The 26178-nt window shown below is 33.5% G+C and overlaps 1 protein-coding gene across 1 annotated transcript; it reads right to left on the reverse strand.

Moving 5' to 3' along the window:
- Positions 1-533: 533 nt before the first annotated feature.
- LOC132705710 (uncharacterized) lies at positions 534-26141 on the reverse strand. Its single transcript, XM_060676513.1, has 4 exons — positions 24421-26141; positions 13259-13397; positions 6905-6993; positions 534-2894 (listed from the first exon to the last, which is right to left on the reverse strand). Exons 3-4 carry the CDS (start codon positions 6985-6987, stop codon positions 818-820), a joined length of 2160 nt encoding a protein of 719 aa, XP_060532496.1. The 5' UTR covers positions 6988-6993; positions 13259-13397; positions 24421-26141; the 3' UTR covers positions 534-817.
- Between the last annotated feature and the right edge of the window lie 37 nt (positions 26142-26178).

Consider the following 26178-nt stretch of genomic DNA (forward strand, 5'->3'; position numbering starts at 1 on the left):
TGCCAAGAATTTAACGCGCAAACTACTGATTCAATTTAATTTAATAAAATGTAGACGTTCATAAAATCTTGTGTGAATGGCAGCGTTTTCAAAACCTTCGAAGAAACGACTGCTCCATATTTTATTATGTATTTAATTTTTTAACATGTTCTTATTACAATAGTTATAGAAAATAATAGGAAATTAGAATAGGTGTACATTTTTTCATGTTTCTGTTAGATAATGAAAAAGATATTTGTAAAGCTTTTCTTTCTACACCTCTTAAACTATTTCAATAAATTTGGGCTCGTTTAAAAGAATTTCTGACTTGATTGAGTACGCTAGTTTGGTAATGGCGCTCTCTGTAAGTGTCTCAGTTGTCTTAAGAAAATTAAACAGTGTGATGTACTGTTTCCAACAACAAAAACATAATCACGTTTGAAACCGGGTTGTCATAGCTGGAATAAATTTGGTGAAAGTCAAAATATGTTAAGAAAAAATATCCCTAAACAATAGATAGATCGAAAACAAACGAAATCAAAACATCCGCATGAAAATCATACACAATTTATTGCGACGTAATTAATAATATACCTAAAATTTACACAGTCTTAAGTAACACAACAATAAATTGCATTTAAATAATTAAAAAGTAAGTAAAATAAATTACTACAACCATCTTCCACCAAATTTTCACATTCTCCTTTTTCAAACTTAATAGACCCCTGGTTAAAGTAAAAAAATCTTTTTAATGCATCTTGGAGTGCGCGAAAACCTAATATCTAATATGTACAGCAATCTCTAACTGTTCTGCAAAACGAATTTTCTAAATTTCGTATCAACACCTCGGCTTTGAATCATCTCTATAGCGATAATCGTTCAACCTAGATTGCACCGACGATACATACGAGGAGACGCTCCTCGATACCTTTTGGAACAATTCCAAACCCACCCTAAGTTTCAAACGAAACAAGTCTTTCAAAAGGTCCATGAGGGTCGTCGGTTTCTGGCTGATATGCATTATATTGTTAGTAGGTTCCCCGGTCTCCGCCACTGAGACTTCCGTCGTTGGTTCTTCGGTGGCGGCGATGGGTGTTGCCGCACCATTTTGTGGATTGTGCGCGTTTGCCGTGTCTTCGTTGGAAAAAGGTTCGGTAATTTTCGGATGATGAGCGGTCGCGTCATCTTCGGGAAAGATCTCGTTTTCCTTTGTGTCGAGGACTTGCCGACGTTTTCTTAAGCGCAATGGTTGTTTAGATGTACTCTCGTAATCGTTTAATTTAGTTTCAATTTCGGAGATGTATGCGGATACACCTCGAGTGACGTTCCGTATAATCTCCAATCCCAACTGGATTTTGATGCGAAACAAATTTGCGAAGAGGTCCGCCAGAGCGTTGGTGGTCTCGTTGAGGTGAGTGAGTGAGTCTGAGGGAGTAGATGACGTAGTTGCGGCAGTCGTTGTGGAGCCAGGGTTGAGAGTGTCGTCGTTAATAATCTCGTTGTCCGCATCGTCAGGCACTTCCCTTCTCCTTCTTCTCCCCGACTTTAAATTTCTCGGCGATGGGCCCCCTTTAAATCGGCCGTCCAGTATACTCCCAACCACGAACTTTCGCTCATTTCCGTTGATATTACGGGGACCATGTTCCGGTACTGCTGCGGGAGTTGGTTCCGGTATCAACTCCTTCGACACGCTGCCCACCACGAACTGTTTGCCGTGGTACCCTGCACCATCATCCAATTTAACGTCTTCGACCGTTCCGTACGGATTCATATAGATTTGGGATCTCCTATCCACATGGCGATACCTCACATTGTTGGAGTACGAGTTCTTTGTGGTAGATGTTTTATAACCGTTGTCGTTCGTCAACGAGTTTTCTGGCATACCCGCTATCACTTTCCCAATTGCGTCTTCTTCCGGGATACCGCCCGAATACTGATCTTGATAGTAGTACCCCCCTTCGTTGTCTTTGCGATCGATCGGGTCGTTTCTCCTGGTAAGAAGTCCAAACGGTTGCAAATAGTAGCTGGCTAATCCCGCGGTCACCAACAGCCCCACCAGACTAACACCCACAGTAACGGGGATGATTTCGCTCCTCAAATAACTGTAGAGTTGCGTCGACACCGGCTGCACTTCTTTGAGTTTCGTATTGTCTTCCTTATTCTGCGGTTTGCGTCTCCTGTTCTTGTTTTTCTTCTTCTTATTCTTTTTCTTGTCGTCAGACGGTAGTTCCGTTTCCGTTTCCTTTGCTTCCGCTGGCAGAGACACGGAATCTTTTGACGTGGTGTTCGACTCTGCGGAAGTGGTTTCAATTTTGGTCGTGTGGACTACAGGTTTCGCAGTGGTAGTGGTGCTTTTTTTCTCGGTGGTGGTACTAGCATTTTTTTTATTCACTGCATTGTTGAGAATCGATGCTTTAACTTTTGTAAGCTTTGGAGAATTGGTGGTGGACGAAGCCAACGTCGAAGCCAACTTCGTAGTCCACGAGGGTTTCGATGTGGTCGTTCTCTTTTTGAAAATAGGTTTGGCTATTTTATTCGGCTTATCGGTCACCACCATCGTCTCGTTGCTGGCGTTAGCAGTTTCTGGCTTCGCAGTTGTTTTCTTGGTCGGCGGTCTCGTAGTCGGTGTGTTACTGAGTAAAATCCAAGTCGACAAGCCGTTGTTCGTCGTCGTGGCAGGTCTTTCGATTTTATAAAAGTTTAACTTTTTAGTCGTCTCTTCCAGAACTATGGAGTCGTCATCGATCGGGATCGCGATCCCCGGGTGGAAGGGTTCGCCCTGTTCCTTTTGCTTGATTTTCAATTCCTGTTTGATTTTTGGAGGCGTTCTCACATCTAGAACGTCGATTATCGGGCCGTTGCTAATAGCCAGTTGTTGTTCATTTCCTTCGTGGTGGCCGGGTGAAGGAGTCGACCTAAAAAAATAAATTTACTTTGCTAGTTCCGGTTTCGGTAAGGGAACAGCTCAAGATCGAGGTTAAGAAAAACACAGTTGACATTGAGTAATTTTATTCCTTAAAAATGTACAAAATACACAATTTCTACATAGAAAATTTTTCCAATAAATAACTACAAACAATTAAACATATTGCGGCAAAAAAATTGTCTTACTTGGACTAGATGGTTATAATTGAAATATACGCAGGTAAATTAGGCATATCCTTTTCAATGTCTTGATTTTAGTTGACTTGCCACTTCGATAACTCTAACGAATTTAATCGGTTGTTTTTGGTAGGGATTAACAACAAAGAAGTCTAAAAATGCGCCAAATAGAATATAACTAGATATATATACCCGCTTTGAGCGAATTTTTAAATTTCTGATGAACTGAAACAGTTGAAGTGTATTAAATAAAATTCTAGTTGTTATAATAAAAATAATTATGCTCTTAATTTTTCAAAGAAACGCAGGCTGTAAAACTTGAAACTAGAAACCAGAAGCAGTGTGGATTCACTCAATATGCTGCCGGCTTTTTCTGGGATTGCAACAAGTCAGCATCATGCTTGCGGAAACATCCACGCAAATCCACACCCAGAAGAAACCCTTAAGACATTTTTGTCTGCGCGAGATTTTAATCTCGAGAATTCTCCTTTTTAATGCCAGAAACCAGCAAATGGCATACGATAACTTTACCTAGTTGAAAAAATCTAACAAAATTGGTGCCTTTACTTTACAAAATTTATAAGCTAAAACAAAATCTCACAACTAACATTTTTCGCAGCTTAAAGTTTTATCATAAGGTAACGGATATTAGTAAAGGGTTTATAAGAAACCTTAGCTTTTATAACAGTTTTTTAATTTTATAAGAGCACCATTGCGTGTTACAAGTTTTGAAAAAATGTAATAAATACCAAAACACTTTAAGTTTTATAATATTGAATCCAAAATGTTTACTATATGTATAAAATTTTTGGTGTTGGTTAAAAGATTTTTTAAAAAGGTTTTCCTAATTTCCTTACAAAACCATTACTCTTGGAGACATATCTTACTACGTAATAAATCCTAAAAAACTTAACAGGTACCATCAAACCAAAAAATATTATGAAACTGATCCAGTAACACAATGTTTCATGTAGAAAGCTGCTATGTCTTCGAGGTTATGATTTTTAGTGTGTCCTGTTGCTTTTAGTTTTATGCCAGCGACTTAACTTATATTGTTATAAAAGTTTCTAAGGTGTTTAATATTACTTGAAAGCCCATATAGCAGGATAGGTTTTTAAAAAGGGAACCTGGTTCACATGGCGTGCGTTTATATTGTTTTTCGAATTGACATAAATACCACATTTTAAACAATATTACTGAACCTTGAAGATAAGTTTTAATTTCAAATAATTTTAATTTTTAAGGTTTCACCTAAATTACGTTTCAAAGTACTCAAAACGAGGGCGCTCTAGTTTTAGGAAGGATAAGGAGTATTTGAGTTATTATAAGATTTAGTAAGACATTTTCAAGATGTTATAAAGTCAAAGTAAATATCAATTACTGCCAACTTTAGAGCAAAATTAGTACCTAAACCACAGTGTACTTGCTGCTCTAAGATGATCTAAGCTAGCAGAAAATTACTTTAGAACAAAAACAAAATGCAATGACAATAAAATATTTAGGGGTTTATTGTTTGGTGTTCATAAAAACTGTACGCCGCAAATTTTGCAGCCTCTATAGTACATTTAGGTACGTTTAATATCGGTTATGAAAATGCAATCTTTGCCGTTATAAAACATTTACAAAGTTAACGGCAACCTCTTAGTTGGGGAGCGAAAGTTTTATATGGGACTAAAATGTTGGTCACCGTTACCTTTATAAGATTGTCCATTTAATCGCTATAGAAGATTTAAAGATTAATGAAAACGTTTCGTAAATAATCGATAGGCTTTGAAGATAACATTATAAAACAAAAAATGTTAGTTGGCATGCCAAGTTAAATTATTTTAGTAGGTGCTTTGTTGCGTGGGCCAATATTTACAACTCGCCTGCATTAAGAAAATAGCCGAAGATGTATTCCAACTTCTTTAAACAAAAATAAAAAATAATTTTTACCGTTGGTAAAATTTAGGACACACGAACATTAATATTTTCGAAAATAATGAGTGTTTAATTTCAAATTCCACAATTTCGTCAGATCATATTTGGAAAAATTCGGGCTCAGCGAAAAGCAACTTGAAAAATCAATTTAAGTTGTTTCTTTCGAGACAGGTTCGACTAGCCAAATTCCTTCAGACACCAAAACTGACATTATTTAAACCTCGTCCTCTTACGTATTTGATCCCCATCCACTTTTTCCGCGAATTTCTTGCCAAAGCTTCTAATCTTTTCGCCGTCAATTTCGTCGCTACGGTGGTGCGCGATATCAAATACGTTTTGCCACGTTTTGGTTTCGTGATTCCAAAACCAGCCGTTCGGTTCCTTTACCCGCACCGGCTTGTGGAGGTGATTCACGTGACTAATTTTCGGCTCCTTGTCGTCGCTCTTGACGCTAAAGTAAAGGAACAACAAGGGTATCCACCAGGGAAACAGCGCGATTACCGCCTTGAAGCCGAGAACAAAGAACAAAACGATGGGTACTATGTACAACCAAGGGTTCATGAGTTTTTGGAGAAGCCATCCCAATGCGTTCATTATATACCCGACGGCTTCGAACATATGTTTCAAATCGGGAAATTTCAAGCCTCCCCCGTCTCCATCGCCGCCGCTACCGCCACTGCCACCGCTTCCGCCGCTTCCTCCCGATTCCGCCGAGGGCACACCACCCGATAACCCTGAACCTACGTCCGACACGACAGGTTCTTCTGCCAGTACGGCACCATCGTCGACGACCGGCTCCTGTGCCAGGGTATCCTGAGGAGCCGCCGAGTCATAAGTGCTAATCGGGTTTCTGGTGTCTTGCGCGTTTTGGTGATAATGGGAATTGAGGACGAGGTTCAGATCTGAACACTCCTGCCGTTGTTGGGCACCCAATACAGAACTGGCGATATGTATCGTGGGGCAACCGACACCGCCAGGATTTCTGGTCAGATCCGGTACCATATCCAAATTGAAGGTGCTTAAGACGTTGCCAGGAGCGGAAACGACTTCGTCGGCGGCAGACACCGCTACAGGCTCGAGGATATCACCGCTAGCGGGCTGAATGATATTGGGGACCCCTTGCAAAGGAGTCGAAGGTGAATTTGAATAAATTTCGGGATTTATCGAGCCTGGAAAGTCTTGCGATAGGACAGAAGGTAGATCGTCGACGAATATGTTTTCGGTTGTAGAAGTCGACTGTAGGGGAATGTCGGATATAGAAAACGGGGGCGAACTTGAGCTAATCTCGGGAGTCGGGTTGGGATACGGTACTCCCACTTCGTACCACGCTTGCTTAAAGTCCGATAAATCAGCGGAAGCGTTAGAGCCGTCTTTTAGAGGCCGCTTGTGCTTTATAGAGGTTCGCGGAGTGCTGACTTTGCCGACGTTAGTAGATTTGACGGTCGACGGCTTGGTTAATTTGATTACGATCGGAGCCATGGTGGAAAGGCGGTATTTTAAGTGAGGTTTGGATTTTAGCACGGGCTTGGAGACGGAAACTTTAGTTTTATTTTGACCAGCGGTACTAGTTTTATTCTCTACGACTTTTGTTGACGTAATTTTCAATCTGTTTACTGAATTGAGAGTGTGCGCCGTTTTGGCATTTTGTTTGGCGATGTGATTTTTTCGTTTGGTAGACAATTTTCTTTCTTCCGAGCCGATTGCTCCGGAATCGGAAAAGTGGGCGTCCGATGACGATAGTTTACGTAACGTTTCGTCCAAGTAAGACATATTGCCGTTATAATTCGCGAGGTTTTCGTTTAAAACTTTCGACTTCGGGGTTTCATTAGTTCGGGAACTTATCGGAAAATCTAAATTTACGGAGTTACTTTGCGAGGGGACATAACTACGGCCTTCGGGGTACCTTGAGGAAGACGTTTCGAGTGGGTTCGACAACACCGTCGAAAACGTAATGGCGAGAAGTCCTAACGCCCTTAAGTACTTCATATTCACCTGAAAAAGAAGTAGAAACGTAAATACTCTATAGGAAATGGTGTCCTTATAATTATAATGCGTCCAAAAAGATTTTTTTCAATTTTTTCTACATCATGATGTGGTTTGAAAAGACCCAAAAGGCAACATTTTTTCTTATTCACGCAAAACTCTATCTATATCAAAAACTTTCTTATTTATGTCTCAAGTAGAAGTCGAAGGGGTTTCTAAGCTGACAAGCTGACAATTTGTAAGCTATAGCTCTTATGGGACGGAAGTACAAGGTGAGCCGTGGTATCTAGTACCTTTAATTTAATTTAATTTTTTTGCATTATTTCAATTTTCACTCAATTATATAAAGAGTAATTAAATAAAGTAAATATCGTCGGGAATTAGGTTATTTTGGAAAAGTTTGTCTTAGGTTGCATATTAACTTTTAAAACATTTTCGTAAAATGTTACTTCTTTCAATTTTCATTACTCAATCACCCTGTATATTTTAGCATTTTCGGATAGCCCTTTAAAAGGCGAATTCAACGATGTATACGAACATTGGCCTACGATGGACTGTTTTCAATTTATTGACGATTTTTTTCAATTCCGAAGCAATATTAACGCAGATAATTAAATTTCTAATATTTCTTCTATGAAATTGCTGGTTATTTGAAATACCGCTAAATATTATAAAAATTCTTTAATATAAAATAAATAAATAAATAAAAATGATTTCATTTAATCATTTTAATTAAATTTAATTAATTTTAATTCAAACATAGATGAATATTTTCAACATCAGTAACATTACATAATCTAAAAAATATGTATTATTAGAAATCTGAAAATAAACTTTGTAAATTTTGGGACAAAATGGAAATGGAAATTTTCGACAATGGATTGGGCAAAAGGGCACCATCTTGTGGAGAGCGAAGAGGCCGGATTTAAACCCACTGGACTTGTTTTTGTAGGCACTTTAAAAGAAATGGAATACAAAAAAAAGCCCATAGAAGTTTTTGCATTAAAACAATTAATTCGACATAAAACTGTGCAATTAAATGCGACCAATTATATATCAAATGTCAAAAATCATGATGCATTATTCAAAATGGTGAAAATATGTGCAAAATTTAATATGAAATTATTAATTTCATTTTTGAAAAGTTTTGTCAAATATTGTAACTGTTTTAAAAATAAAATAATCTATAATTTTTACGGTATTTATAAAATTTCATAAAAAATATTAGAGAAGCTTTCAGAATTAATATAATATTGCCTGGAAATGGATAAAAATCGTCAACAAATCCAAAACAGTGCATCGTAGGCTAATGTGCATATATTGAATTCGTCTTTAAAAGGGCAATCCGAAAATGCAAAAATACACAGGGTGCGGAGAGAAATAACATTTTGCGAAGCGTTGCAACGCTACATATTTGATAAAAATATGTCATGTCATATTCTATTGTATATTGTCTGAGAAAAAGTATCATTTTATAGAATATGTTACGCAGAAAAATGTTTCAAAAGTTAATTTGCATCATCTCTAAATTCCTAAGATATTCGCTAATAAAAGTGCATTAGAGACAGATATATAGATATTTATATACATTCCTGAATTAGTCTTTTAAATTGGTATTTAAAGATGTAATAAAATATAACTTTATTTGACCACCCTGTGTGTAATTTAATACCAACTGAAATAATACAAGAAAAAATAAAGACCATTTTATTACTACTTTTGTGTTTTTTTTATAACACTTATAGATTTAGAGATAAGGTATAGGCTCCAGAAATATGTTTTTTTTTTGTTAAGTTCATTTTATATTCTAAAATAATTGAGGAGTGGAAATGTCAAAGTGGGTATGTGCCATGTGACATTTTGCGTTAGAATTGTCGTACTTGCCCCGCATGTCCTGAGAAAAGGAATATGTGCCTATTGTAATAATTGAATAACCTTTCTTTATTTTCACGAACAAAGAATTATAACCATTGTTGTAAATTTGAACAGTTTTTCTTGATTATCTCAAAAATGTTGGCACATACCTCCTCTGGCATTTCCACGCCTTAATTGAATTTTAAGTATTCCATAACCCTGTACTTATGTGAAAGGTTGAATATTCTTCTGAGTGTGCATTTGCATACCAAAAATAATTTTTGAAAAAATCAAAATAAAAAAATACGTAAGGTTTATTGTAAATGGAACATTTTTTTTTAATATTTACTTTAAAATTCATATTTTTACATATTACCTGGGTAACTCATGTTGTTTTTTATGTATATACTTTGTGTATATACTTTATTATTGTGTTAAAACTAGTTTTAATTTTGTTATCGAATTGTTTTTTTTTTACTTATTTATATATGTTATTAATATATACTTATTTATGTTCGAGAGTGCGTACCCAGTCTGATAAATAAGACACTTTTTGAAATGTCCTTTAAGTAAGCTTTCCTAATATTTAACATATCCTTTACAATTTTTAATTTTAGTAGAATAACACGTAAAGGAAACTGTAACTTAAAAAAACTTGCAAGTACTACACTCTACACGCAAAAAAATCTTTTCAGTTGTTAAAAATCATCAATTGTTTACATGATTACTAAATTAATGACCGGAGATAAGAAATCATGTTTTTTTAATATAACACAAAAATTTGTTGTACGCACTTAAATTCCTGTATTTTCGAAACGGTATTAAATTACAGAAATCCAAACCCAACCCAAAACCAAAACTCAAGTAAATAATAATAAGAAGAACAATAAATGTCAAACAGGCTCTGGAGATGGGTGTAACCTTCTCACAAAATGAATCAGACCAGCGCATAAAGAAGTTCCATTAAATATGCGCGACCAATTACATATTTGGAATAGTTTCCGCTTTTTACAAAAGAGACGCGTTCGCGTGCTAACGGTACCAAATTCTTGGTTCCGTTCGTACCGGTTCGAACTCGTAACCCTTTCGAATTATTATGAGATAATTATTACGCCGAGTCAAATTTAGCTCAATGAAAATGAGCTTGCGTGGGATTATTACGGTATTTTCTGGTTATCACAGGCGAGATTTACATCTTTGCGAGACGCGAAAACTGGGTCAGCGCGATTTGAACCACGACATCCTTAGAGGTTAAAAAAAATGATATCTACTGTTCCCGAGGGAACTGCAACGAGGTGGGGAGACAGTTCTGGGTCCCACAAAAAAACTACATAAATGAGAAAAGACCATTAGACGAACAACCCATATATATAATGTTTTGAAAAATATATTGGCAACATTCGATTGCAGATTCGCCATGCAAAAAAATCCTTACGTTCCAGGCTACACGTCTGTTCGATAGTGTGTTCGATGAAGCTGAAGGTGGTCGTTTTCAGCAATTTCTATACTGTTAATATTTTTATGAAATTTGTGATGTAAAAAAGGGTCTACAAAATCAATGTTCATAAAAATAAGTGTTTTTAATTTTCCTGATATTATTTTTTTCGTTCGGAAACAGAAAAAATTTGAAACTAACTCAGAAATCAACAAACTTGTACCTTTAGTGCCTTATGCACTAGTATTATTTAAGAAATCTCCAGAGACAGTCCTGAATTTTTGGAATTTTAATCTACGTAAATCAAAAGTAATCTTTTATTAATATAAATTGATAAATAGATCTACGCTTCAATAAGAACAATAATAATGGACTTAACTCATAATAAACAAAATATAAATGCACAAGAAAATATTAATACAGAGCGAAGTCTAGCCTAAGGCTATTCACACATAACCCTGGTAAAGTTAGATGCTATATTGGACTTTTTCGTGATACCTTTGATATAACTGTTTGTTAGTACCGTTTTCCAGATATTAGCTGCTGCATTACAGGCTAAACAGGCTGATTTCAAGTACCGATGTGTTGCAAATATTTTAATTGCAATTTTAAATGACTTCCCTGATTTGTATACTATGGTCTAGAAAGACTCGATTCGTTTGAGGTGAATGTCAGTCAGTCATGCAAAACGAGAAGCAACATGTATACACAATTAATTTTTAACGTTGTTATACTTAGTACAAAACACGCGATTAAATTGCTTTAACGGTACATTTGCGACTCTAATGGCGCAATGGCTATAGGAAACGGAACGTCCGTTAAAAACTTTAGCGTATAATGACTGAAATATTGCAGAGCGGAGCAGCGAGATGATGCTACATTGTAAACTAAATCGCAGATGAAGTGGGACACCAAACAAGTTGTCTAATTTGCCAAAAAAAATGCGTTCAAATAAATATTATTTCGTTTATTGAAATAATACAGTGTGTATAATCGGTTTGGTCAGTTTGTTGTCATGTGATGTCATGTTAGTCATTTTTTTGGTATTGATCTTTAAATAATTATTCAAGTGAATGGAATTCCTTCAATCTTGGCTTTGTTTTTACACCCGGGGTAAAATTTTTTATGATCTTGAATGTTGAAGTTAATTCCACTTTATCTGACTTTCATTGCGTTGATTTTTATTTGCGTACTTATACGTTTTATGATCCATTGCTCCTTTTTCTTGTTACGAAAAATGCCCAAATGCCCATTGTACAAATGCTCATTCTTTAAATTTTAAATTCCTTTTTTTTAGTGCCGGATTCTTTAAAAATGTTTTTTTTTTATAATAATAATGTTATAAAGAACAGAAGAAAATTTCGTAAAATATGAAAAAATTTGGAGTATTAATAATATCTGTGATTACCGCGATTAAGCCGGTATAATATTATAAAGTTAACAATATAAATAATAACAGTATTTACTACTTCACTAACAATTATTATTACGGTGAGAGATGATAAAACGTTGCGTGAGAATTTTACTTTCAGACGAAATTTTGCGTTTACCCACTCGTTACCCAATATGCTAATACCCTTTGTCAATATAACAATGATTTAATTTTTCCTTGCAACTCTATTGATGAGAAAAATTCTTTATAATGAAAAATACTATACTAAATATTTTCACTCAACTAAAAATGGCTGAGATATGTTTTTCTTTATGTTTGGAAAAACTTTTAATAAATATGTTCAAGATTTTACGTCTATTCATTGCAAAGATTATCGAAGAGCGTAAAATTAAAAAAATATATCAGTTTTCTGCTTTGATTTAACACAAATCAAAGCAAACTCGATTCATCAACAACCGAGGCAGTACGAATCCAGAAGATTTGTATTTTTTAATTCAATTTGAAGGCGCATCTGGCATTTCCCACCTAAATCAGCCAAGTAGTGTCTGTAATGTGGACAAAAAACAATATTTTTAAAATACAAAAAAAAAACAAATTAGAAAATCTGTTCATACGAAGTGAGGGAATTACCTATTTCAATCTTGCGCAATAGTAACACAGTGAGATATATTTTAAACTAGTGAAAAATTATATAGAGGAAGCACTAAAACAATTAAAAATTAATACAATGTTTGTTGTCTCCGAAGGCAACTCATAATTTCGTAACACCCTGTATACGATAAGTATTTTCTTTTAAATTATTTTTTCCCTTAACGATAAACAACCAATAAGTTAAAGACAAGTTTGAACAACTCTACTTTAAGTTTAAGGCGCGCGACCTGGTTTACCAAAACATCCTGGAATGATTCACGCATCACTATCAAAGCTTTCACCTCCCTTCGCGAAGATTCGCGTTCATTTTAAGATAAAAATATAATGTCCGCCGAGATAAAATTGAAACAATTTTTACAATTTTGAGAGTAAATATTATAATTTGAAATTTAAAAAAAAAAAACAATATTATATACCTCTTAAAGCTGTAATTTTTACTGTTTAAGATCTTTTTAGTAAATTCATGCAATGTATTAATTTAAGCTTTCATTATTAATTTCAACTTTTTTACGATTCCACACTTAAATTCTTATAATTATTATGATTGTTAAACAAGTAAGTATTTTTTTTAACTAGTATAGATATTAAAGTGAATCTAAATCAATTAAAGGTATAATATTATAATTAAAAGTTTAATAATAAAATATAAAGGTATAGATAATATACATTATACACTGTTTTTAATTTTTATGCTTAAAATGGTAGAGATTGTTAATAAATTCACTCATATGTATAAAACAAAAATGACTGAAATCGGATTTAAAATATGAAATAGATTTACGACCAAATTGTTTCAAAATGTTAATATAATTAACATAAAATTTTGAAAAATGTTTTTTTTTTTAACTAAAAAGTAGTGCCCAAACAATTTGATTAGCTTTTCATACGCCCATATTTCTCTGCACGTGCTTACCGTCTACGCAAAACTTTCTGGGACTTACTTTTGTCGTAACGCTGACAAGCTATCAGGTAAGCACTACACGGACACCACTGTAACATCCGAAGAACTACTGGCGCTCGAAGTGGAAGGCCCCGGGTTGAAGCTCTCAACATAGCGGTACCCATAGCAGCTGACAACACCTGCAATCCAAGAAGATGATCAGAAGGCACCATTCGCTGTAATCACGACGTTCGTCGATTTGTTGTTCGCTTCTTAATAAATATCATAAAGCAAGACGCCGGACGTACCGTTGCGGGATGAATCACAGGATTGCTTTAAAAATATTTAACTCATTAGCGGATCGATATTAATTGGTTTGGTTGATTGCGTTAATTTAACCGAATTTCCATTACAATTGCACAAAAACAAGTCGAGGGTTTAATTTATTTAATAATTAAATTAAAGTTACAACATCTAATAGGTATTAAAGAAGATGCGTTTTGGCAAATATTTCAGAATCTTGTTTCACTCATTTCCAACAGTCTTGATTGAAGATAGTCAGGATTTCAAGAAATGATTACCTATTCAGTGTTCTTTTGAAGCTACAAAAAATGTGTGCTATAGTAGGTGTGGATCTATTAAAATTTAAATTATTCATAAATTCAGTCAGAGCAATTGTGCAATTATGTCATAGCATGACATTTTTATCTAGTTCATTACAGTAATTTTGTTATCCGATTACGTTACTATACGTGACGTATCTAATTACTAATAATAACTTCTGACTGGAGTATAGGTAAAAAAATGGGGTACCAACGAACGAAATGGTAAAAAATGGTCATACAAAACATATAGAGGGAGATTGAGATTAGTAATAAGAACAGATATCGCCAGCATGGAACACTAGGGAAAACAATATGTAGCGCTAAATTCAGCGTCACAAGAACAACTAAAATATTAAAAAAGTGCTCACCAAAATATAAAAAAGCAACAAAAAAAACATTAACATAAACATTAACCTTTTTTACCCTTAGCGGTATTATTTAAATTCGTTGTGATTTGTGACTTTTAGCCATTTTGCTTCGTTTAATATTGCAATTTTTGAACACTCGTGATTTTCCCCTGCATGTGCCCCACTGTTATTTCTGCAAAATGGCGTCAACAATTTATAGAATACAGTTCGTCAATTATCAATTTGCCTTTTATTATTTTTTTACTTATGTTAATTTTAAAAAATAACTAGTTTATTGGTACATTCAGTTCAAACCAAACACTGGGAAAGCTATTTTTTCAATTTGCTGAACAGTGTTTAATAAAACCTATAATTAAATAATTGTTAAACAAATTTAAAACATTTGGAGCATGAATAAAATAGCACTCCGGTAATAACTATCCAAACAATTTACTACGTCCATTTCACTATAAACTTTACATTGTGTATTATACATGTTTGATAAAGGCCATTTTAGTCACGCGTTTGATTTGAAGCAAGCGGAGCACAGTACTTAATAATACTTAATAAAGGGTGACAAGAATTTTATCAACGTCCAGCATTTTATGCATTTTCTACGATCATTAGTTTTTGAGTACATTTTTGCAAAACGGAACTAATACATTGACTGCTGACGGCTAGAACTGACAAACGTGGACATACTGTAGGTTAAGAAGCAGATGTATTTAGGGATCACACACATTCCGGATGTCTGGAAAATCGTTTGACATGCCGACATATAGTTGTTTTCTATATGGGAAAGCTATATTGCTGAATAGCGCGAATCATGCAAGGTTTTAGAATTATTATTTTTTAATTATGGCATTTCACGCGAAATTTTCCGCCCCTGGATTTCAATTACGAGGTCGATTCGATTCAAGTCGTAATTTAAGGTCGAAAACAGAAACGAATTAATCTACTATCGATTCCTATATCTACTTCTAGGCATAAAAAGGTTCGAGTAGTTTGTGTAAATAAATTGAAACGAAACGAGAATGAATAAAGAGAATACAAAATTTCCCAATCAATGGAGGATAAAACACAGAATCAGTAAATTAAAGGTAATAAGACTGATACGTATCAAAATTGATTTCTCTACTATATACAGGGTGTTTTCTAATTGAATGTCAATAATTCATATCAAAACTTCATATAACTTTTAAGATACTGGTTATAAAAATTTTCAAAAACAAAATATATATTTTTAATATCTGTAATACCACTTTAGATATTTTAATCAAATTGGGCACACATTCACTATATATCAATAGGCATTATTAAGTGTACCACATTTTTTTATTTTTGGCAGATATTGATGGTACTGATTCTCTTAAAATAAAAATTATTCTTACAATCTCCAATCATTTCTAAAGAAATTTCTTCATATTTTTCAATCGCTTAAAAAAATAAAAACCTCTTCTCTGCATGCTCATAACAATATCGCCAATATGACAGCAAACAGAACAATTAGTTTTTATATTTAAGTGAAAACCGTGCGACGGACTAAAAATAAATAAATTCAATGCGATTTTTTTAAGGAAGGAAGGATGATTGTCTATGAACAAATAATATTTTGAATAATTAGGTCGGCACTGCACTCGTTAAATCGAGACCTTTCAAAATAAAATATCTATCTAAAACAAAATATTTAGTTTATACTTACAGTTATTTAGTTTTGTAAATAGAACCACATTTTTGTAAAAAAGTATAACTTAGAAACTAGATAAGTTGTTGAAAGTGTCCTCCAGCTTGAAGGATACACGCTTTATAAAGATTTCAAAAATACACCATGGGGTTACGTACTTCGTATTCGTCCTTGGATCTTTTCAAATATTTTTATAAAACAAAAGAAGTTTATATTTTTTTAAGCAAAAGCTGAAAGTCGGATTGAAAAAAAAAGAAATTATATTTCCTTAGAAATGATTGGAGATTGTAAGAATAATTTTTATTTTAATAGAGTCAATCAATTAATAATGCCTTTTGATACATACATGTGTGCCAAATTTCATTAAAATATCTAAAGTGGTATTACAGATATTAAAAATATATATTTTATTTTTGAAAACTTTACCACCCTGTATCACAAAAGCTAAGACGTTTAGGACGCAAGTTTTCTTTTTAAAAAGGATCCATAAATCACCCTTTTAATTATAGGCATTCAATTGGAAAACACGATATATATGTAAGTCAGCTCAGATCAGATCAGATCCAGTTCAATCCACTTAAAAACCTCTCAATTAACTTCACATAACTTTTAAGTTTGCCCTATAAAAAATAGAAATATTTACATCAGAGAGAAATGCCTCTCAATGAAATTTGTTGAATAATTTTCTTTTATTTTTTAAAACAAAATTTTCGGAATGCAGAAAATACTTATTATACATCCTCTTATTTAGCGAAGTAAGAAGAACTACGTAGATATTCCATGTAGATATTAGGCTGTATTTGTCATTCACACGTTTTTCTCTCCGCCGCAACTGGTACTATATGCCCTGACATTTATTGTGTTAAAAATACAATTTTATTCAATATTTTAAACCAACCTCCAACGTCAATTGGGGGACACCAAATGCTGTTTGCTTCAGATAAAATCAAATTCAATATCCCCAATATTTGAATCTTTTTGTTTTCCCAAAACGGTTTCTTTCCTAGGAAATGAATATTCGACACGGAAAAGCTCGAGAAAGTACTTGATTTGAATTGCGCCTCAGCCACGAACAGAAGTTTTAACTATTCCCAGATAGATGGCAGTTATATTTAGTATAAATAATTTGCTAAACAAAATAAATCACAACTTATTATTTTACGGGCTTTGGGGTGTTCCAAACTTCAATACTACCTTCTTGCAACTGAAAAAGGACTTTCTTTTAAAGTTTTGTTCATTATTTTATTAAGTTGGGCATGGCGAAAACAAAAACTGACGCTTAGATAAATAAAGAAAATAACGGCAATGATTTTTTTTCAATTGTTCAGAGCATTTCAGAAATCAAAGATTTTAAGGGCCTATTTATCATTCAAGAATAAGTTTATTTCAATCAGCATGTCCTAACTTGCTTCGTTTTGAGATACAGGTTGTCAAAATTTATTTATTTATATTAGCCTAACAAAAACTAAAGTAAAAGGACAGGAAGTAACTCGTTGTGTAAATAAACAAATCTGATTAATCGTGATTTATCATTAATTGTTTGAGTTCAACAACACGAAAAAACACACAAAGAAATATCAATTATGTCACGCTCTTGGATGTCATTGAAATGAATAATTTTAGTACTCTTATGACGATAAATAAGCGTGGCAACTTTTGACGAAATCAGCTAAAAGCATTTTGAGAAATTAATGAATTATTGAATTTTAGAACACCCTGTTTTTAATCTTAGAGGATTAACTAAACAATAACTAATATTTAATAAGTAATTAAAATATTTTGGAACTTACGTTCTTAGTCATTTTAGTTTAAGAAAATAAAAAATTATTAAAAACCTACGATATTTTTGGGATATTAAGAAAATTACAAACATAAGTATACCTCTAACACTGAAAATATAAGAAGGTTCTTCTCTATTGTAAATGTTTTAATATGACGTACAACCCAACATACAAATTGCGCCCACCGAAAGTGTTCGTAGCCAAGAGTAAAGAAATTCCGGATTTATTCGTCAATACGAGAAGCAATAAGAATATACTAGCTATGTATACTAGGTCAACAAGTTTTTGCGCCAAACGCCGGGCACCTACCTAATACTATCGATCATATTTTCTCCTTTACGAACAGTAATCTTGATTAACAGTCAATAGAGAGTGGTTTAATTACCAAAATATTCAAAATCGTACGCAATGACCATGCAAGGTTACCCACATGTAAAATAACTATACTTTGTGATGAATAATTATAATCATTTCCGTTAATTACATCTGATAAGCGGAAGAGCGCGCGAAGTGGGTTAGAAAATAACACGCACGACAAAATTAGTACCTTTTAAGACCGTGAAACTCTATAGATACTTAATGATGGCCATCTCTTTCATGTAATTGACCGAATCGAGTGAAAAGTGAATTTTACTTATTTCGTAATTCTTGTAAAATGTTCGTTCAAAGTTTAGGTGCATCGTCCATCTTTTTTATATCATAAACCCCAATTTTCAGGGCACTCTGGTCCACAGTGAAACACTACCTCCTCTCAAACCGATTAAGCTTGGGCAAAATGTCACTTTAAGACGTCAGTTTCATTAGTCATGGGTTTGATAGCGATCGAATGTTTTCTGAAGATTTTAGCAGCGTCATAGCAACATCTCTTTCCAGTTCCAGAGAGTATTTTCTAAAATTGCCTTGTCCACCGTCCAGCAACAAGAAAACAAAAATCATCAGCATTATAAAAGAGTTTTGCCAAACTAGGTCACATCTGTTCATCTATCGATAAACGTTGTAAAATAATTTCAAATGAAAAATGTGAAACTGAAAATGTACTGTTTAAAAGTTCTTATCTGCAGAAGACATTTAATTTGCTGTTATCAGATATATGCTAGTTTATGTCATTTGGGAATTAGTTTGCTTATCTGGTTTTTAAAAATTTCAGAACCAAAGTAAATGCAGGAGTGGAAGTTGAAAAGTTTAAATACCTCAATGAGAGACTGTGGCAAATAAAACCGTGAAACGTATTTCTTATTTTTTTCACATTCTCGGTACACGCGACGGATTTGAGGGAGTCAGATGTTTTCAGTCAATCAATGTGCTCCTGCTGTTTGGCAACAATTTATCCAAACACTGCCGGTTTTACGTAACATGTTGATAAACCTTTTCAGCTACTCATTTCTTGCCAATCGAACCCTTGACTAAAATAACGTATATCAAATTTCTGGCATAATATATTATAAAAGTGAAATTTTCTCAAGTCATTAAATTACTTCTGACAGGAATTTGCATTTGCATAATATAGGCGAACACAAACAAAAGATGTTCCACAAAATTTTTTGCATCATTTCAAAACATGTACCAATTGTACATATGCGCATTTTTTCTATGGTTTTTAACACTCTTTCGGGAATTGCTCATGTTCATTTTAATCAGTAAAACGGCATTGTGTCATAAATGACGAGTAATTTTGATCTGGCACCTTGGAACGAATGTGCCAAAATGATTAAAAGCAGTTTCTACGGTGTTATTAAGCTTCGAAATAGGCAAATTTATTGAAAATTGAGAAAGTCAAATGTCCAATGGATTTTCATTGAGGCAAAATTATTTTGCTTAGGACAACATCAAATTTAAATATTTAAATGTGTATTAATCTTTTTATTGCTTGTTTGTTTCACATTTAGTAACTTAGATATAACACTATAAGGATTTTTCAAAAACTCTATATAATGAAAAATCCTCTATTCAATCAATTTCAGTCAACATTTTGATTTTTTACACTTCTCGACCTTTAATTGAATTAATGAATTTAACTAGATCAGGTTTAATTAGAGCAGAATCCCTCATCAGTGATCCATATGGTCTGGCGCAGTTCATACATAATGATCTATCGTAAATGTTATTTTAATGGAATAATTTTTTGCATGGTAACCTTTCTGGGCAAAATTTAACCGTTGCAGTTTTTTCTTTTATAATTTTTAGAAACTGGCAAGTAAATATTGAAATATTGTAATATATTAATCGTATAATTTTGATTATATATGGTGGTGAATTACAAAAAACTTCAGTTTTTTATTTGTATTTCTACACATTTCAACAGTGAGGAGGGTTGATATACGAAACGAAACCCGCCCGACTTTTTATATATTTACCACTATTTTTAAAAAATTGATGTTTAATGGGTGAACAGAACCTTATTTAAAAACAACATTTTTATTTATATAACTCGCATTTCTTCACAAAAAGAGATATCCTGTATCATATTACCTAGTAATTTTTTCTGCAATATATTGTCTAAGATCTTAAAACTTATTACTTTTAATAAAGCCCTTTGCATTTATGAAAGCAATTGTAGTTCATTATTGATTATGATGATGATTATTGACACTCATATACATAGCAACAACCTTAAAACGAAAATATGCAGGAATGCATAGGTACAAACTTAATTTAACATAAATTTTGTCGTATTGTAAAATGAATCTTCATAAAGCATATTTTCTAAAAATTTCCTAAATGCATGTTTATTCATATATGTGATGTTATGTCCTTTGCACTTTTTTTTGAGTAGGTTAAAAAGACTCAAATTAATTTTATTTGTCTGGGTCATTCTGATCGTTGAATGTTGAAAAGTATGATAAGAGAAAAACTTCGTAATCGTAATCTTTTGAATGTATATGGATTTCAAATATAATTTTCAGTATTATGTATAGATAAAACAAAGTAAGAATTCGATTTTTTTTAAATCGGCCTAGCATGTTCACGAATTGAAACGTTGCCAATCAGTGTTATTGCTTTTTTTTGCAGGATGAATACTTGTCCTAGTGAGACGAGTTTTTCCCATAGCAAAATACCACAAGTGCACAATACACAAGAGCATAGTAAAGAGTTTTCAATACATTATCAGGAACACACTTTCTAAGTTATCTTATCACAAATACCTGGGTAGATAATCTGGAACAGAGATATTCAACATGAGGAAGCCAATTAAGATTAGAACCTAACATAACCTCACGAAGCCTTGCAGGCTCTGACTTTTCATCTCATTTGTCGGAAGTAAAAAGAATATTGTGTGTCTTAATTTCATTTAATTTTAAGGCATTCGCTGAAAACCACTCACCAACCCTAGCCAAGTATTAGTATTAATATAAAATAAATTTGCGTGCTTACAACTTCTGTTTTTTTAAAACAATAACGGAGGTCTTTTCACAGGTGTTACTTTTATAAAAATGCATTAATAGTATTCGTATTACAAAAGATATTTTAACTGAAAAGGGAAACAAAAACGAAACAAGGTTCAAGTAGGTCTAAATTTATACTTAAGAAACTTGTTTTTGTCAGCTGTTACTGTCAATTATTCACTACGTTTAGCTTTTAGGTCAGTATCTAAATAATTTACCTGCAATAAAACAAAAAATACGAATGGAAAAAAAAATGTTCAAAGTAAGGGGTGCATTCGACGAAATATATTTTAAGACAATAAAACTAAGATAAATTTGGATGAAACAATTTCTAGTCACAATTTGCCAGTTTTTGATCATTTTACTATTTCAATGAAAGAGTGGCTGGGCGTATAAGCAAATAAATTTAAATATCTGGTAAAAGATAGTCGTGCGTCAAATTTTTTATGACCGTGATAATATTTAATAATAATATATATTTTTTGTTTTATCCTATGTAAGTATACATGTTTAATTTGTTTTGTTTTAATTTTGACAATATCCGATCCTTGTCTACCCAAGTCTAAACGAAAACAAATGTTTTTTGAATCTTAGAATATTTCGTTGTGTTGCTCGTCTAACTGCCTATCGATGTCACTGCGCTTTACGTTGATTACTTGTTATGGAAGCCTCTATTACGCACATATTAATATGCTGTGCCCATATAGCTATTAGATAATATAGTGGCCCTACAAGGCTAAAAATGGATATCTCCATATCTTCCACTAACGTGCATTTTGCACTATATTCTTTAAAGAGCGTTTCCACAAACTTAAATCGTTTTCGCAAAACACTTATTCACGATCTAACAGCGGCTTGGTTAGTCTTTGAAAAACGAAATGCTTAAAATGTTTTTCATACTTGCTTCATAATTTCCTGTACCATCGGCATAAGCGGGGCCCCTATATCTCTAGTAGCTATATGGTTGTGCCACATACAATATGCTTTGTATTACTTGGCAGTAACGTTAGGTCGAATATGCGAATCGAATTTTTGCGAGAGAATCACATATAGGCTACTTTTTTATTAAAAGATGACGGCGGTACAAAGAGAAATATAATAGGTGTTTTGTATTATTAGATACAAAGTGAATTTGTAATCCTTAGCATTTTGCAGTTCGGTTAGACTATCGAAAAGGTGAAAACTGGTCTGGTTACATTTTTTAAAATAAATTACATCAATTATTAGAAATGTTTTGTCAAAATGCAACATTAAATGCGCAATGACAGTACACCTCTATATTACATTTCTCATGATCGTCATATTTTGGGAGAATATGAGCCATAGAAGAAGAGTTGGCAAAAGTTAAAATATAATTGCGCAATATCATGACTATCTGACACCTAAAAACATAAAAAACTCAAATTCAATAAGGAAACGAAAGGAAAAGTAAAAAATGAAAAGAAAATCGAATAACGAAACCTGGTCAGTAACAAATTGAGGCGAAATTTACTACTTATTAACACTTTACGGATAGATGTTGTTTGTCTAAGTAGAGAGGAAAATGTAATGTCGCATCGCACGCTAGATTTATCATCTTTGTCGAAGACTATCGAAACATCTCCACAATTCTTGCCGGTTCTTGTGAACGATTAACACATTTTTAACTTGGGCAATATTGGCATGTTTTGGTATTGTATTTATTGGCGTGCATGAAAACATATTTCAGTTTTGCCATATTAAGTTGACCCATTTAAATTCTCAAAACGTGATCGAATAATACCCAAGTTAGAAAAGTGAATCTTTAGTGGTTCTCGAGATTTCGAATACGGGACAATGAATTGTTTATGCTTATATAGCGTACCTCCTTTATTAATAAAGCTCGCGCGTTGTGGCTTTCGTGGTCCAAGGCTGCTTTTTTATTAAATTAAACGTGTGCACATCATACCTACCTTGGATTTTTGGATACAGGGGAAATTTTGAAACTGTTGAATTTATAGACGCCCCTTAGAGCTCGGTTATGTTTTTACTCATAGAAAACATACAAACTGATGTGGAAAGGCTTAAGCAGAGCCACTGGCGTAGTTTTCTAGAGTAGAGTTTTCTTGTTAAACACAAATTTTGATATTAAAACTAAACTTGTGTTTTATTTAATTCTGTTAGCCTTACCATGTAACTTTATTAAGCTTGTTATGAGCTTTTCAAAAATATGAAATACACTAGAGCTATTTCGAATACAAAGGCCATGATAGTCATGACATTTCTGTTTGTGCCTCCATAATACTTGAATGAAAAATCAGCCTTGGGTCACGAAAACCATGAAAAATGGGACACACTGGACATTTTCGATGGAGAAATTTCTCAAATTTTCGTGACGTTCTAAAAATTAAACCGGTACTTTTATGATAAACAACAATCAGTGGTTTTCTCGTAAATATTCGATGCGCATATTCGACCTAAAGTTGCTGCCATGTAATACAATGCATATTATATGTGGCACAACACATTAATATGTGCGTAATAATGGCGTCGATATCACGTGCATGAGGTTTTAATTGATTTAGAACGCGGTGACATCGATAGGCAGACAACACTTCAACATACCAAATACTGAAAGATTCAAAAATTATTTAGTTCCGTTTAAATTTAAACACAAACAAAGCAAATTAAACACGCATACATACATAGGATAAAATAAAATTTTATAATTATCTATTGTCAGAATCAAAAAAGGACATGACATACCAAACCATTTTTCACCAGATATTAAGATTTATTGGTCGCAATGGACAATTCATTTGTTTGCATAAGTTGCAATTTTGAAGTGACTGAATCTGAATTAGGATTAGTTTTGATAAGTTCAATATACAGTGAAAAATAAAATTACTTGAAGGAGTGAATATTCTCGTATCATCAAACTGTTTACGACAAAAAAAATTGAGATTAGAAAATATTGTTCCAATGAATCATTTTTGCAATTTAACTACTTCGCCAGCGCGTGATAATATGAGATGCATAAAATAAACGTAAAATATCTATAAAAACCAATTTGTTTAACCTCCACATCCTGTAGCAATAGAGAGAATGTTCTTAAAATATCATTGGACCATATTTGATGAGAACCAAAATAAACACCTAGAAATTTAACTACAATACTCCGTTGAATGTGCTTATTGCTGAGTTTGACTAAAAGGCTTATATTTAAATATACCAAACTGATCCTAATTCAAAAGTAAAGTCGACCCACTCGAGTCGCTTTCTAAAGATGAAGAAAAAACAAATAGTCTTATTTCATTTTTACAAGCATAATAATAAGCGATACTCGGCGAATTGCAGCAAAGGCGCAAAACAAGTTTTTTTTTAGGAAAGTAGGCGACGGTATGCGCCATCAGCGTGAGCGTTATCTTTTTATTGCTAGGATAGCTTACGGAAGTTGTCACCTACCTCATTACCAGATTTTCATTGTCGCCGCTGCCGAGTAAATAAACGTTTTGAGGCACATCTTCATATCGGTTCGTAATTAATAGCTCGGTTCTTCTACTTTACTAATCGAAAAATAAAATGCATCCCCGTTCCATATGCCGAAATGAATGTTTGAAGTTTTCGATCCCAGACGCGTATCCAATCTCACAAATCCGGAACCAGCACGATCACAAAGCACACTCTAAATAAATTTACCATGAGAAAGAAAACCGAGGGACGAAAAAACTGTCACGGTCACGGCCAACCGAGATGCGATTTTAATTAGACGACAGAGAAGAAAACGTGCGCCATTAAGAGAGATCAACTTTGGTGTAAAGTCTGACGGTTGTGAGCGTTATTATCAAGTAGTAAGAGAACGTGTCGTGCAGACATTTCTGAATTGGCCGCGTTTTGAAGCAGTTAAACCACCTTACGGATCGGCGGGATTGTCGACGTGCATGCGAGGAATACAAAATTTTGCTAGCGGCAAGGATACCGACACAAAGTTTTTTGGAAGCCGAACGCTATATGTAGCGTAGGGGGTATCAGAAACAGTGAGAAAAGATAATTCTTTTCTGTGCGAGCATCCAAGAACCTTTCAAATCTATTTGGAATTTTTCATATTTTCCGATTTTAAAATAAAAAAATATTAATTATGTGGATCGCGCTATTGTATACCCACATGCACATTTCGGAAATGTCTACTTTAAAAGCCAAGTTCAATGATAAACTCATATAGCTATTAGATAGTATAGTGGCCCTACTGCGGTGAAAATTGATGCAGCGCATTTTCCTAGAACGTTTAACGAGATCTAGGAAAATTTGGAGAAAATACTGAAGGAAAAAAAACCGCATCCAAACTTAATGACCACCTCTCAGTGGCCATGTTGGCTGTTGAATGCGCAAGGCCATTGGTTAAAAACGAAATTTTAAATCTCGCGCATCCGCATGTTGAATGGATTTTCTCTACTTTTTTTTATACTTGCTTCATAAGTTCCTGTATTATCAACATAAGCAGGGTCACTATATCTCTAGCAGCTATATGGATTAAATTGATCTTTCCTGGAAATTTGAAAACTAAGATTTGAAATGCAACAACAAACATGGCCGCTGACAGTTCATCAATTCGTCAGTTAGAAAAACCAATGGACTTCACTTTTTCGAAAGAAAAGAAAAGGCGCAAAGTGCAGGCTATTGTCTGAAATTTAGTAGCAATATCACAACCTATTGAGGCAGACCAATTTAGCTGGTACATAGATGTTTATGGTATTAGGTATTTTTTAACGCGCCATCTAAAATTTTAAAAAAAGTGCACTATATTAACTGCTTTTTTAAAAAGAAAAATTGTTTTGTAACTTATTAGTTACAAGCAACAAATAAAAATTAGCAAATTTATTATAAAAAAAGAATGTAGGTTAAACCCTAATTTGAATTTTTCAAAACGAAATCTGTGTGTCATCATAGAAAAGATCAATTTAATTCAATACATTTGAAAAAATCATATGCACTTGTCGCTATAGAACATAGAATTTGGTTAGTTTTGACAGCCTCGATATACACAAGGAATTTCAAAGGAAAGTAAAGATGAGTTTGGTTAAGGAATAATCAACCTCATTGCACCAATATTAAACTGTTGCCTTGGTTACACATTTACATTAATTAAATTTGTGGTGAAATGGCACAATAAAATTCAAACATCTGTACAAAACAATTCTAAAAACATAAAAACTTTACACTCTA

Source organism: Cylas formicarius, unplaced genomic scaffold (assembly GCF_029955315.1).
Source record: "Cylas formicarius isolate icCylForm1 unplaced genomic scaffold, icCylForm1.1 PGA_scaffold_7__23_contigs__length_41026272, whole genome shotgun sequence".
NCBI lineage: Eukaryota > Metazoa > Arthropoda > Insecta > Coleoptera > Brentidae > Cylas > Cylas formicarius.